The 16,264-nt window shown below is 38.7% G+C and overlaps 2 protein-coding genes across 3 annotated transcripts in view; one reads left to right on the top strand and one right to left on the bottom strand.

Moving 5' to 3' along the window:
• Window positions 1-2,134: 2,134 nt before the first annotated feature.
• zbtb2b (zinc finger and BTB domain containing 2b) lies at window positions 2,135-13,253 on the top strand. The gene is made up of 3 exons (XM_035949870.2): window positions 2,135-2,506; window positions 6,836-7,016; window positions 8,199-13,253. The coding sequence occupies exons 2-3, from the start codon at window positions 6,844-6,846 to the stop codon at window positions 9,607-9,609; spliced, it is 1,584 nt and encodes a 527-aa protein (XP_035805763.2). The 5' UTR covers window positions 2,135-2,506; window positions 6,836-6,843; the 3' UTR covers window positions 9,610-13,253.
• The window catches only part of akap12b (A kinase (PRKA) anchor protein 12b), a 59,127-nt gene continuing 55,544 nt past the window's right edge, over window positions 12,682-16,264 (bottom strand). For both annotated transcript variants that reach the window (XM_055016162.1, XM_055016163.1), the window contains one exon: window positions 12,682-15,074. The gene's annotated coding sequence lies outside the window, so the exon portion shown is untranslated. The remainder of the gene's footprint in view (window positions 15,075-16,264) is intronic.

The following is a 16,264-nucleotide window of genomic DNA, read 5'->3' as shown; positions in this document are numbered from 1 at the left end:
ATCACAATCATGTGATCGTCAGCAGGCAGCTGCTGCAGTGTTCACTTGTTGTCATAGTTACAGTGACGCCATGTCGCTATCTCGCAATGACACAGAAATCTTTAACAAATTTGTAGATCCAGACTATAAATCGCATCACTACCAAAATCTAATCAATTGGTCTTTGTGACATTTCTGACCTTTCCTGAAAATTTCATCCAAATTTGTTACTCCATTTTTGAGTAATGTCGCTAACAGAGAGACAGACAGACAGACAAACCAATGTCAATCATCACAAAACCCACATTCCTTGGTAGAGTAACTAGGGATTTAAACAGGTCTGCCACTGCTTAGTCATGCTGGGCAACAGTGAACACCAGCCACATATCTGATATTGTAAATGGACTTGTTAAGTGCTGGTGTATCAGCAACCTTTGAGTAAAAATAGATTTTCTTTATTTGCACAGACAACTTGCATTCTGCTGCCCCAGAAAGGCCTATAATAAAATTTAGTTTAATCCAGGACTAAACTAAACAGCACTCTGAAACCGAACAAATGTAACCTCAACGTTTGGTCTTCTTAAATTTTAAGTTGTGTAACATGTAAAACTTCTGTATCCTATAGTGTTTTTTGACATCAAATAACATATGAAATGACTTAAGTTTAAAAATACTCTTTTAGATGTGTTGTATAATTCCTATTCATTCAACAAGATTTTGAACTACTCAAAAAACTACATAAAAAATTACAAATGAAAATTTAATGCCAAATAGTAACGTAAGTTTTACTCACTCATACTACTCTGTGAGATTAAATAAATTCTACACAATGACCTAGAAAAGGTTTGTTAAAATATGACAGTTTGTTTACTAAAATTTAAAAAAAAAAAAAAAAAAAAAAAAAAAAAAATATATATATATATATATATATATATATATATATATATATATATATATATATATATATATATATGGTACTTCAATAATAAACTCATATTGTAGTGTTTTATGTCATTTATTTGCTTTATAATTCTTTTGTGATGCTCATTTGTTATGTAGGGTTATAATACCCTACATAACAAAACGTGTTGTAATGGGAAAGCTTGTTTATTGAAATAACATATAGGTATGGTAGTATTTCAGTAATGAATACATATTGTAGAAAACTAATTTGTGTTATCTAGTTGTAGGGTTTAAAGGAAGGAAAGGCACCTTATAATGTGCACTGAAATTATACACAATTATGCAGAAAAGTAAGTTCACAGCTGATACCAAAACTTGGTATCAGCTGTGTAGTTTGTAGTATTTCAGGAATTAACTCAAACTTTAGTATTTTGTGTTATCACATAATACCTGAATCTCTGTGCGCTATTTAGTTCTATTACATAACTCCTGTGCTCCTGTGTGTCTGTTACTCAATAACTATGTAGGGTTAAAACGGGGGTTAAAGTACCTTATGATAATGTACACTGAAATTAAACATAATATATATATATATATATATATATATATATATATATATATATATATATATATAAAAGCAATGCATTCTTAGTATTTTGTCTTATTTATTTCACATAATTCTGGAATGTCTGTTGTTTTAAACACAAGAAAAAATAAAGAATCAACTTGTTTATTAGTTTTAAAGAGTTGAAAAGGGGGAAGGCATCATATAATGTGCATTAGGTTTATGCCCATATTTTAACATTCAGCCTAGCCTAGCTTTCGGTGTTGCAAAAATGTCCCAAGAAACAGACGTGAACTGTGGTCAAATCACTGATACAGTACATGTTTAGCCAAAGTGCAAAAGTTTAAAATATTCAGGCATGCAATTAGTTAAGTAGTTTGAGTATTACTGTTATTTTTTTTAAAAACTACAAAATAAAAGTACACACTAAGCCACCGTACTATATTTAAATACTAATGTTACAACCCTACAATGTTATCGCGTTGATGCTAACATTAGGCTAAATATCTGTAGCCTACCCTTTATTTAAACTGGCTGAAAACACTGAAACTGCTTCACCCGAAAATGTCAATAAGAGTGGACTGTGTGAAGCAGCGTGTCTCGGTGGCAGTGAGAGCCAACACACAAACACACCGTCACACTTCGGTTTAATGTTTACGTGTCGTTAACGGCAGTGATTAACTACCGCACGGTGAGTCTACGTAGTTGCTGCCTGTCTGTGTTCGTCCTCGCCGGCTGTCAGAGCTGACTAGCGGGGGCTGATCTCCCGGCGGTTACACAGTGCGGGAAATTAACGTTAACTCAACCGCCCCCTCGCTCAACGGATTTTTACAACGGCTGCTTCTTTTTTTTCGGCTGGCGTTTACCCACAGTCATGTGATTGTAACGTAAAACCCCTAACCGGAAAACACCGACGGACGACCCTCTCCGCCGCCAACGAATGCTGCGTTTACAAGGAGCAGTTGAAGCTGCTGCGAGCCCCAGAGAGGACGGACGAGGCTCCGGTAACAAACAAACAACGGCGACACGGCAAACTCCACCGATTTAAGCGGAGTGCAGGTACGTCTATTCAGCCACATACTGACCCGTTCGTGCAACCGTTGTGTTACGTTACCCTTGTTCTCGGTTGTGCTTTGGCTAACTGTAATTTTTCACGGGGAAGTTAAAAGAAACGCGTTCGTGACCAGCCCCATCCCCCTGCGCCTCTCGCGCGCTCTGCCTCTACGTGTGTGTGTTGTGCGCGCGCGTCGACGTGCACGCATATAGCTGTCCGTTCTGTCGCGTTAGCAATAGCAACCGACAGTCGGTCCACGCGCGCTCAGCTCCGTGTGCTGCCTGTAGATCCTTTATGCACCGAAGCCGCCGTTGTACCGGAGAGGTTTCACTCGTGCAGCTGCTCCGGGCTGCTCTCGTGCTCCCTGCTCAGACAGTTTAACGGCGTATTTACGGAATAATAGCAAATCTCACTACGGAAGTAACTGTTCCACGTGTCTACATCACATCAGGGGCGGTGCTATATTGTTGCAAACAAGTTCGTATTGATTCGCTGATGAGGTTGTGGCTAAAATAGCACATATTGGAAAGGTTTTTTTTGTCTGATCAAATATAGTCTCTTATCTAAATCGTGGTTCCACTTCCAGAGAAAACTTTATGCAGCGAGTAAACCGAGCTGACCTGGAGCTGCACCAAGCTAAAGCCAGTCTTGGTCATTAAACTGCAGCATTAAAAGTCATTATGGGATAAACCATCCAGACAGCTGTGCTATAGGCTAATGTGCTTAGAGCTGAGACTATTAAGATTAATCAATCAAATGAATTATTTTGATAAGTAACATCAATGGCAAAATGTAGTGTTCAAATGAGACTATTTTCCAGTTTCCTAGTGTGTTTGAGTGTGTTGAATACTTTTATTTTCTCCTGTCACACGTTGTTTTTAAATCTAAAACCCACATGAAAGTTGCACCAAGCTTAACCTGCATTAAAACTCATTAGGGGTTAGTTATCCAAACTACTGGATTTATAGTACCCTTAACAATTAGCATACCGAAGCAACAATTTTGATAATACATTAAGCAAACAATGACAAAATGTAGTTGCTCCGGATGCTGCAATGTGAATAGTTTAAAGTTTTCCCATCTGTTTATTAGGTAAAACCTGAATTCTCTCAGACAACATTTTTTTCAGTCATGTTGATTTTTACTGTTTTTTTTTTTTTTTTTTTTTTTTTTTGCTGCCAGATGTTGTTTTCATGTCTGCAAAGCAAATGAAAACTGCACTAAGCTAATGCCCGTCTTGGACAATGCTACTGCACAAATAGGTTATCAGAATAATTGTGTGATAGACTAATGTTTTTAGATGTGAAACCATTAAGATCAACTGATTATTCTATCAAAAGAACAATTTTGATTAAACATAAAGCAAGAATGATACAATTTAGTCGCTCTAGAAGCTACAAAGTGAATATTTTTTAGATTTCTTGTTTGTTTATTAGTCAATACCTTAGTACTTAATGACAGCACTTTGTTCTGTCATGCAGTCAGCTGACGTAGTGTTCGCTTGTTATCATAGTTATGGTGACGCCGAAATCTTTAACAAATCCGTGGATCCAGACTATAAGCCACATCACTGCCAAAATCTAATCAATAGGTCCTTGGGTCATTTCTGACCTTCTCTGAAAATTTCATCCTAATATGTTAATCCGTTTTTCAGTAATGTTGCGCACAGACAGACGGATTCACAGAAGGACAAACGTACGCCGATCATCACATAACTCCGCCACATTTCTTGGTGGACTAATAACACATTTGAACGGCTTTAGCTACTCTGCAGACGTGATGGAGTAAGAACCCAAAGGGCAACTAATAATGAAACCATGTATTGATTTAGACACTGCAGGGAGGTGTTGGTTCAATTTTAACATCATTTTTGAGAGACATTTTTAACATTTCGACCATATCCTCATTGATACAAAATTGTACTATAATGAGCTTTTCATCCTGTGAAATATCAGAAAATAGTGAAATTATAATGTCTAAGGAACTAAGGTGGCATATTTTACTGTAATGAAATCTAAAGATATTCTGGTTGGTGTCATGTATAGGACTGCAAAGTTTGAGAGGCTAGAACTAGACAGCATTCAGCAAATTAGCTTAAAAACAGTTAAACTGTTAAAAAATAATGATTGAATCATTCTCTGTTGATTGACTAATTAACAAAATCAGCCCTTATTTAGTCTTTGCTCACTGATGTAAATGAAATGCATTAAATATTAGAATCCCCTCTTATATATGGCAACACAATTAAACAATATCACAAACTACAGCCTTAAAAATGACCAAAAATTTAATCCACACCTCCCTGTCACCTTCAACAAAAACTGAACAGTATAACATTCATAAAAACTGGATTCATTGCAGGGCTGTATTTTGACTGCATTAATTTTAGCTATACATAATGAACTGCCAACTAATTATAAATAGAAGATATGCGTGACAAGAGCATTGTTGGTGCATGTTGTACTTTTGTCTGTAGCCTCTTCAGTTCTTGATGTTGTGAAACGTCTGCCTGTGCTACAACAGCAGCATCTTTGCACTCTGACCTTTCTGATGAAATGCACGTGTAGAGGGATTTTCAAGTCTTTTTGTATGCAGTCTGGGTACACAGGACTAGACTTCTGTTCTTTGAGAGGTAAACTGGCTGTTGAAGTGTCCGTCATTGTTACTCTTCAGACATTTCTGTTCATCTGTAGTGAGAGGAGATTTGGGAGAAAGGAGATTCACCCTTTCCAGGGACTGTTTTCATGCTCCACTGCACGGGGGTAGAACCAGTTTTGCCTTAGGAATGTGTGTCAACACCCATAACCCTGATCATGTGATGGCCCGAAGCCCCCTCAGTCCTCCAGCGACCTTTAGGGTCAACAGAACTCATCTCATTGGTCAGCAGAATGTGCACAGCTCTGAAATGTCTCCTACGTAGGACTCCAACAGAACATCATGCAAAGTAGTGTTTATGTCAATGTTTTTAACACATAGAGCTGAAGAGATAAGGCGTTTTGTTTTATTTACTTATTGTTTTAAGGGCCTCTCACTGAGGTTTGGTGGCCTAATTATTTTAAGACCCTGATTTTTACTCCCTGAGGGAATGCGGCGGAGTTATGTGACGATCGGCGTTGGTTTGTCTGTCTGTCTGTCTCTCTGTTAGCAACTTTACTCAAAAATGGATGAACGGATTTGGATGAAATTTTCAAGGAAGGTCAGAAATGTCACAAGGAACAATTGATTAGATTTTGGCAGTGATGCGACTTATAGTCTGGATCCACGGATTTGTTAAAGATTTCTGTGTCAGCATGGCGTCATTGTAACCATGACAAGTGAACACTGCCGCAGCTGACTGCTGACGATCACATGATTGCGATCCTACTAAAAATCGACCACTGTGGACTTATCACAACTTACCCGTCGGAAATGAGACAAAGAACAGTTGATTAAATTGTGGGAGTGTTTCCAAGTCCCATCAATTCCCACCTCCTGCTACATATTTAGGTATCCGTACATAACTTACACATGCCTGTGTTCAGAGCAAGGTCATTTTGTTGGTGGGTACATCTATGTTGAATGACCACATTCTATGTTGCTGCTATTTCTGATCATTAATAACCGATGAACAAATGATGCGTTTATAAAAAAAAAAAAAAAATGCTGCATTTCTGACAATGATTTGGGGGAATGAACAGGTTTGGTGGAGTACTGCGCTCTCTCAGTGCTTTTCTAGTTTGAAGTGGGTTTCTCTTAAAGTAGGAAGTGAGCATGACAGACTAGAGGTCTATATGCAGTTTTTCCATCTTGCGGACACAACTACATAAGTTGTGTTGTGATTAGGACAACATATGTATACTTAAAGTTGTCATTAGAGGTCAGTTGGGGACTCTGTGTACAAAGCTGCTTTATAGACTACTGACGATGATTGTGCTGGGTGTAATTGATTATAAACATCAGCCTTCTAAAATTGATTTAGAACAAGACATTTTCCATGTCCAATGTGCTGTAAGAAATTAGACTTCACAAATAACTTCCTTGTCCTCTTTATTACCATTGGAAAAACATGTTTAAACCTACAGAAGGACACTACAGTCAACCAGTCTGACCATGATGTTTTGCTTTGCGGAGCCATACCATTAATCAGCATCATTTTGTGTGGCACTAATGTGAAACAAATTGCCTCCAACGTCACAAAATTATTCCTCAGTGTTGTGTTAAGTTAGCCTTTACAAGGTCGTTAGATCACCGCTGTCAGCCTGACTCTTTGTGGTCACAATAAACTCTGGCCAGCTTCCACACAGGAAACTCATTGCTGCTCGTGTGTGTGTGTGTGGTTGTGCGTCTTTGTGCAGGTTGAAGAATGGAGTTGGCCAACCATGGTCTTATCCTGCTGCAACAGCTTAACGCTCAGAGGGAGTTTGGCTTCCTGTGCGACTGCACCGTGGCTATAGGAGATGTCTTCTTCAAAGCCCACAAAGCCGTCCTCGCTGCCTTCTCCAACTACTTCAGAATGCTCTTCATTCACCAGGACAGGTACAACAGGAACTATACAGCACAGTAGGAATGTACTAATAGCTGTGTCGGACCTGTATTAGTTAACCCTCAGAACCCCAAACAGTTTCTGGGTGTTTTTACATTTTTACTCACTGTGGGCTCATTTTTAAATGCAGTATGAAGTCCTCCACTTTTATGGAAGCAACACAACCATGGCTAGAAATAAAGAAAACACATAAATGTCTTTTTTGTAGTATGACATAAAAATAATGATAAATAAACAAAGGTTGAATTTCTCTGATTATTTTATCATAAAGAAAAAGTGCCCTCAGGTGTAACCAGTATTTTGGAATAATGGTAACTTGACATAATATGGATCTTTAACAGCTTACATGGTTAATTTGTGTTCATACTTGGCTCCTCTCTGCTCCGTCTAAACACAGCCTGCAGTTTAGCCAAATAGCTCCTGAATTTTTGTCAAGTGACTGATGGTCACAGCTAAATCTGTAATGACTTATTCAATTCATCGAGTAGATTTTTTGTTGTTGTTGTTTTACACAGAATCTGGTTTGTGTACAAGTTTTGTATTTAGCAAATGTTTAAATGTTACCAGTTTAAGGTTAGATTTGGTAAATTTTACCAAAGGAATGACACCACGCACTCGATCAGTTGAAGAACCCTCAGAAAGTTGAAAATCAGACGATTCTTTCTGTTTTTACAGTTTCTTGGTATGATAAATGGTGTAATTTTAGCAATTTTTAAAACCTGTAACATCCCTCTCCAGCCAGTTTTAAGAGGGTTCAGATTACAACATGGCATCTGTGCTGCCTGATAATGTGTTATAGTGAGGTTCACTCATTGATGGATGTCACCTGTTCTCCTCATTGTAAAGTAACTGTGTAGTAATCACTTGTATCTACACTGCTCAAAAAAAAAGGAACGCCTAATCATCACAGTACAACATCAATTCAACTTTACTTCTGGATATCTATCTGTCCAGTTAGAAAGTGTAAGTGGTTGTGAATCCCCCCTTCAATGACTAAATAATTTTGGTCATTTTGTTCTCAATAAATTACACAGTGAATATCAATAATTTAAGTGTTCCTTTAACTTTTTGAGTAGTGCTGTAGGCTTTAATTGCAGTTGATGGACAACATTATGTAATATTATTAACTTACCCATTATTTGTTACTAGCTGACTGTAATCTGTTTTTGTTGCAGTGACTGTGTTCGTCTCAAGGCGGCTGACATACAGCCAGACATCTTCAGCTACCTCCTCAACCTGATGTACACAGGAAAACTGGCACCACAGCTGATAGATCCTGCGCGACTAGAGCAAGGGGTCAGATTCCTTCATGCCTATCCTCTCTTACAGGAGGCCAGCCAGTCAGCGTATTCCCACCCTGAGCAAAGCATCAACCTTTCCACCTCCCTCTACGGCATCCAGATCTCTGATCAGCAGGTGGCGCTGTCAGCCAGACTGCCCACTCGACGGCAGCTGTCCTCTCCCTTTGATGTGGAGCAGGTCAGCTCAGAGGGGAAGCAACCGTCCACACCAGCAAGTACTTCATACTCAAATTCCGTACCACCCAAGCTGTCTTCTTCGCCTCCTGATGTGGAGGCTTCAACCAGTGGTGCTAGGCCTGTGGCTGAGGAGGGGGGAATGGACTTACTAAGTGCAGATGGTTCATCAGCCAACGCCATCCTCCATGTAAAGCCCAGCATAATGAAGAGGAGTTCCTCCTTTAGGAAGCATTACTCCTGTCACCTTTGCAGGAGCCGATTCACCCAGAGAAGTCTACTGAGAGAGCACCTCCTCCAGCACACCCAGAGTCTTCAGCAGACCCTGACTGAGCCCAGCGATGCCCTCTCACCTGTCATGACTGGAGAACACAACCTACTCGTCGAGGGACTTCCTAAAGGGAACCAAGCTGCGTCAAGTCCCTCAGTTGCTGCGGCGGCGGTCGAGGTCATCAGCGACAGCGAGCAAACCCCCGTTTCAGGTACCAACTCGGACTCTCCCCGAGCAGAGGTGTCCACCTCCAGCTGGGGGGTGGGAGGGTTGAATTCTCAGGCGGACACACCACCTCCATCAGACATTGCGGACATTGACAACCTGGAGAGTGCCGACTTGGACCGTGAAGTGAAGCGGCGGAAGTACGAGTGCTCCACCTGCGGACGCAAGTTTATTCAGAAGAGCCACTGGCGCGAACACATGTACATCCACACAGGGAAGCCCTTCAAATGCAGTGCTTGCGGTAAGAGCTTTTGCCGTGCCAACCAGGCAGCCCGTCACGTGTGCCTGAACCAGGGGGCCGACACCTACACCATGGTGGACCGACAGAGCATGGAGCTGTGCGCTGCAGGAGATGACGGCAGCCAGATGGAGGCGATGTTCTTGGGCTCATCAAAGCCTTACAAGTGTAACATTTGTGCCACCACCTTCTCCAATCCCAATGAGGTGATCAAACACTTGTGTTTCACCCAAGGGGGATTAGTGGGGCTGGAGGGAAACACAGGTGCAGGCATGCTGCTCCAGCGTGAAGAATTTTCCAAAGATGAAGGCTCCGATTTGTCCAACTCTGGCACTCCACTAGAACCCATAAAGTCCGAGGAGATCCTCGTAGAATAGTGCCGAAACTGTGTATCTGTCCATTATAACATGTATGTTTATAATGTAAGTTATGGTTATTAGGTAAGCTAAAGTTGAAGTTAGTCAGGGTATGTATGTTGGAGGTTCTCAATCTACTTAAACTTTATTATGTTTTTATGATGGTATGTTGTGGATATTTTGGCCCTGGGAATAACTAAAAGTTCAAATTAAATAACCTATAGCTCTCTCTCTATTCAAAACAAAAGCAAATAGCAATGACATATGACCCGAGGTGAATGCTAATGTCATAATTTTATTGCTTGTGTGCATTGGTATTATACTCTGACATGTGAGGCTGCGCTAGACCCTTGAGAGCTACTTTTGTGGTGACGCTGCATAGGCAGTTTTTTCAGTGTGAAAGGAAGAGGAAGCTGAGGCAGTTCCGGAGGAGACAACATGTTGTGCGATGAGTTGGCTGCGCTAGACTTGCGGAGGAGAAAGAGGTACAAATTACTAACAGTGCCTCGGAACTGCACAGTTATTCTACACGGTCATAGCTGAAAGGCTGAATCTGCAGATTCAGGTATAGAATTAAATTTCCAGCTAAAAGCACACCGACCTGAGACAATCTGTGCTCTTATTTGAGTAGATTCTCAATATGCATCAAAGTACATTTGTCTTCCATACGTGTTCATTCCAGCAGAATGAATACCTTGACATGTAGTGTGACGACCATTAACTGCATCCTTCTCAGCAACACTTTGGTTGTTTTACTCTGTGTTTTACTCCTATGTGGACTGTGCTAGGTGTGATTATAGTTCCTGTTTCCTTCTTGTCCCACCATATTAGCTCACAGTTGCACCTCATAATAAGCATGTGGCCTCTGAGAATCGGTCACAATGAACAAAAGCAATCACTGTTGTGCCACTTTTAATTCTTTCTCGTTTTTACTTGTTGTGCATGTTCCATATCGTCTAACTTTTTGCGTACTGATTGAAGAGGCGACCTGTTCCATCCAGACACATATACCTTGATGAGAGGCTGTTCTGTACAATGTTGTACATCTTGTCTTTTATAATTTGCTTGAATTTACTCCTAAAAGCCCTACAGTTTGGTTTGACGTGCTTTTCTAATTTTATATACACTGCTATATTTACAAAGAAGACATTATATTGCAAAGATGTTTCTATATTAGTAGACAAATAGCTTTCAAAATAGGAATACATTTGGTTAAGGAACAGTTAACATATGAGGGATGGGCATGATGAATCTATCCTTAATTCCTCCAAGAAATAACCTGTGATTAAAGAGACCGGATTGGATTTTAGGTCTCTTTTGTTTGCCATATTTGTGCTAATTGCTAACCATCTTATACATTTCATGCAAAGGGAATTATTTTTTTGGATTGTAAAGACCGTCTGACATTTGTATATGTTCTTAAGCTGTGTCCGTACCAGGAAAAAAAAAGTTAGTAGCGGCTGCGACGTTTGTAATGCTTCACCTGTCTGCGTGGAAGTTATGTTAACTGACGTTGTGACTCAAGAAGAGTTTGCGTTAATGACAAGCAGCTGGCTAGATACATGAGCTAACATGGAGATATATACGTGTGGTTTATGGGGAGGTAAAAGGGGTGTTTGTGAAACAGTTCAACAACATAGATTCTTTGGAATGACGCTTCCTATGTACTACTGATGACTGGAACGTATGAGACATCTTAACATACATGCCGAATAAATGTGAAGCTAGGAAAGTGTTTTACATGTTAACTAATTTGTCTTGCTGAAACATGTTCAGTGTAATAATAACTCAAGTAGTTTGAATGATAAAAAAAAAATACCAGTCAGCATCTGTGTTGATTTCTCTGTTGCAAAACTGAACTTAATTTTAACTGTGATTAAAACTTTATACTTAGAAACTCTATGCATTTTTTCCGAGTTCTTATGTACACGAAGTCTAAGATGAATCCACTGCAGAGGTGCTTGTAAAATGTTTGTTACTGTTCCCTCCTGTAGGAAGTAATTATTTTTAAATGCTACAGAATTGCCTCGTTTGTTGCTCCAAAAACTCTAAATTGGTTGCGAGCGTCCCACAATTCATAAAACGGAAAAGATGTTGCACTCGCTCTTCCATATGTCATTTTAGATTTCTGTTAGTAGCAAGTAGTGGTAGCCATCACCCCGGAGACAAATAATATACATGTAACTTGAGATGTAGCCCTCAAAAGCTAATTAATGTGCATTTGTAGGAAAATAATTTTAATTGTAGTCTTTTGGTAGCGTTATTGACCTACCTCCATTTTTGAATTTTCAGAAATTAGTAAGAAATCTTAAAAATGCCCATCCCTAGTATGTTAAACATGCAAAGTGTTGGAAAGCAGTGGTTGCTTTGCTGCAGTTCACCCAGTGTTTGGCTAGATGGAGCTGTTTTTCTTTATGGTCTTCTCAGGTCTAATAATGGGGTGGAAAACATCACATTTTAACAGATATTGACACTAATGTGACTGTGTACTTGCCATTTATTGGACCTGCTTTGCCATAAATGGATATTACATCACATTAAGTTCACATAAAAAATACATTTCTGTAGATATGTGCTATTAAAAATGCTCAGTATTGAATGAGGAGCGATTGAAACGATGTACTACTGACCTTCACTTTTCTGAGCCAAATTGATACACAGAAACATGCACAGATTTATATAATAACTGAATCCTCCTCTTAGTTCAAGCTGTAATTGTCACCCAGACACCAGTCTTGTAAGTTAATTTCTGTGTTTGTGTGTGTTTAAACAGCTCAGTATCTCAGGAAGATGACAAGTCTGTCTTTTCTGTCCACTGTTGGTTATGACTTCAGGACTAGCGAGGACCCCAACCCAGCAGCTTTAGTGCACACAATGTTACCCTCCTCCCCATCTGACATCTACTGTGATCAGTCTGTGTTCTCAGGAATGTGAGTAGTTTTTCTGTTTAAACTTTTTTTTCTTTTTCAGTGAAGAAAGAACAATAAAAACACATCTTTTTATAATAGTAAAGGGCTTTGTCTTGTCTTTACCTCAACCTCATTCGTTGTGTTACGCTGCCAACAATGACGAGTTTAAAAAAATATTAGAAAATACACAGCAATTTTCTCTAACTTTATTGAATGAAATATAGACAGGTTTCTGAGTCCTTACTATTAACAGCTGGGAAAATATAAAAGACAATTAAGACCATGCTACATGAATATTATGCTAAATTGATGTAGGTTATTAGTTAATATTACAACAATATGATTTAAGTACATACAGTAGGTATACAATCTGTACAAATGTTAACAGGTTCACAGTTGAGTGTGTTACAAAAAGCAGGGAGGACTGCAGGTGGGATTTGCTCCTAAATGCTTTACATTATGCAACAATAGCAAGTCTTTAGTTCACTGTCTTTTTGTAATCATTTATTTTACATAAAGCAATTATATCGTGGATGTGTCACACCCTGTGGAGTCAAAGTAAAGTGAAGTGGTGACCTAAATAAGGGTCCAGACTTCCTGATCCTTGACTCGTTTGGTCATAAAGCTGAGTGAAAAGTGACTCTACGATGTTCTATCATCCACAAAAATAAATTCAACGGATTGTAGAAGCGCTCACATCCAGCTCATAGGATATTCAATTGATTGAAATGGTGTGATTTTTTTTTTTTTTTTTTTTACAAAGTTGATAGAAAAAAAAAAGTACAAGTGTAACCCATAGTAACATGATTACTTTGGTGCTAAAAGTGGGTCACAGGAGTGTTTCAGGTATTCCTAAAACATGCATGTATGGAAGTAAATCTGCACAGTAATCCCTAACTTTCTGAGGTTTGATGCCTGAAGTAGCTGAGGAGATGCTTTGGGAATCTAACTGGATGCAACTGATGTCTTATCCCATGAGCAATGGAAAGACCATGACTCCCTGATTTATCCTAACTCGATTTGGTTTTTAAATAAAGAGCAAAATGAGCTTTTGTTTTTATTTCTGGTACCATGTAGGTGGTGTCTGTGCCTCTTTAAATCATCAACCAATCAGTCCTCCCTGGTGCCAGTCCAGTGACCCTAGAGATCATGCTTGGTGAACAACACGACATAGCGCAGGTCTAGCTAAAGACTGAACTGAACAAAGATTATGTCATACGTTATTAACCTTGTTAAAACATGTATGAAGTCAAAATGACAGCAATGACTAAAGGGTGCACTACTTTTTGTAAGCAGTAGAGGGCATCGACATACTTTCTTTTCATCAGTAACTGTAAATAGAGCGCAATAAAGAAAGTGTTCAAACTGCTTCACATCAATATAACATATTTCACATGGTAACTCAAAAAAAAATGTCAATTAAACACTGTGAGCATGATATGCTTTCTAAGTGTTTCTTAAATGCACATGCCTGCCCAGTGTCAAAAATTGGCATCTATATTGTTTAAAAGTTACCAGATACATCTGCCACATTATCAAATGAGTGTGTTGTGATAGTATTTTATTGTATTATTACATGAAATAATGAGTAATAACATCTTTTTCACAGTAAATCAGGCAGTGATTGTATTTCTTACTTACATGAAGCTTATTAAGTTTATGTTTGGGTGCAGATTGAAGAACACGACAAACAAATGTGGCAAAATTCCAACATGTGGCACATTTCTGGTAGATGTCATCACGCTATCTGCCCTCTTGTTGGTTTCTCTGTCAGTGGAGTAACACTTGTACCATGGCTTAGTTGTAATTGCTACAGATTGGTAAATAATAGTTGAATAAGACAGTTTAAAGCTGTGATACACAAAGCAATTTGTATGCAACTACTCGCTGTTTCAATCTTAAAATTGACTGTCATAATAAAATACCCGATATATCACAGCTTAATATGGGGATTTGAAAAAAGAAAAAAAACAATGTCCATAAAATAACAAAATAGGGTGGAAAAAAAGAAAGAAATAATAAAGACTTATGGGTCAATGCAAGAATACGCAAGATATAAATACAATATACAAGATAATCCTCCATCTCTTCACCTTCTGACGCCATCTTACTCTTGCTACTATACACAAAAAAACCCACACATGCACGTGCACGCACGCACACACACACACACACACATATGCACAGATACACACTCAACCAGGTTCTCATCCTGTGCAACGAGGGCAAAGGAAAGTGAGACGCTGAACATACATTGCACTGATTACAAGCCAGATGGGATGCTTCTGAGGCACAGGACATGCATGGAGTGTGTGTCTGTGAGAGTGGGTGAGTGGGTGGGTGGGTGGGTGAGGTGGTCACATTGGGGTTGTAGGATGGGGGATGAAGCGGAGGTGGGAGGGGAGCTGGAGAGAATGGCAGAGCTGTAGCTCAGTCAGTCAGTCTCTCTGGGCAGGATGGGTGAGGCCTGGTCTCAGCGAGTTACCACAGAGCAGAACCTCTTTCTGTCTCTCTCCCTCATCACTCACATCCTGGTCCAGACGGTCCGTCTGCCAGGCATCAGTCTTGTATCTTCAGCTGTGGTGGACAGGCACAAAAACAGATGTTAGGAGGAGGAAAAGCCTGCATCATGTTTTCTCTTATCTACAGAAAGAAACCATCTCAGACTGACAACTTTGTGTCCTGGTATGTTGTAAGACCAGAATACCACTGAAAAATAATGTTTTTAAAGAAGGGTCTCGGTTCCTTTAAAGCACCATCACAACTTCTTTACATAGGAGATGGTTCTTCACTTATTTTATGTGTTCTTTAAAGTATTAAAGGTTAGCTATTTGTATTGGGGTGACTTTGTGGCAGGTAATAGCATTAAAGTTTTCCAAATCTTTTAATATGTTGTTCTGTCTGACCAACAGTCCAGAAGCCATTAATGAACGTATTATAAAAGAGGAGCCACAAATGCCACAAAAAAATCATTCATTCCTGACTTTTAATTTGTATTCATCAGTTAATGTGTAAATGAATGAAGTAAAAAGAAAAAAATAGGTTCATGTACTTCTTTTTCAACCTACAAATAATAGTTGGATTAAAAATGCACAAAGAACCATAGATTTTTAAAAGAGGTTCTCTACTAAACCAGGTGAGACCACAAAGAACTGAAAGAAGCAAAGCTACTTTTGTTTATAGGGAAACAAACATAACTGTGCTCTACTAAATAATAGTTTTTTTCTCTATACTATTTTCTATGTGTGATTATAGTTGCAAACAAGAGTATATCATCTCTACACAGTTCATTTCCATTAGTGGAAGAACACCAAAAGGACACAATGTTGTGATTTTAAGAAACAAATATTTTTAAGTCAGTCTAAATTTTAACTTTTTACATCAAGATTTAGTTTTGTATTTCATAGCTTTGACTTTAAGATAAAACATCGAAATTCTGAGTTAAAATTAAAATTCTGAATTAAAAATTTAAGCAGCCTAACTTTTTGTGTCCAAATTGTTTCTTTTATCCTATTTTATTTTTATCTAATAGTTTTTGTATTTACTTATACTCTCAGAATTTTTCTTTTTTCTCTTTACTTACTTTTTTTTATTATTAATAGGAGCTACATGACTGTCTAATAAATATTAAAGTGAGCTAAGCCCAGTTTCTCCCTCCTCCTCATTGGCAATATCAAATAACATCAGACAGTATCTCTAAAGCATTTTTGCACATTAATAAATAGATATAATTCAGTTAAAACTGAAAAAAACAACTTCAGTCCTTT

The sequence above is a fragment of the Amphiprion ocellaris genome, chromosome 12 (genome assembly GCF_022539595.1).
Source record: "Amphiprion ocellaris isolate individual 3 ecotype Okinawa chromosome 12, ASM2253959v1, whole genome shotgun sequence".
Classification (NCBI taxonomy): domain Eukaryota; kingdom Metazoa; phylum Chordata; class Actinopteri; family Pomacentridae; genus Amphiprion; species Amphiprion ocellaris.
This window is presented reverse-complemented; position numbering and strand designations above follow the sequence as displayed.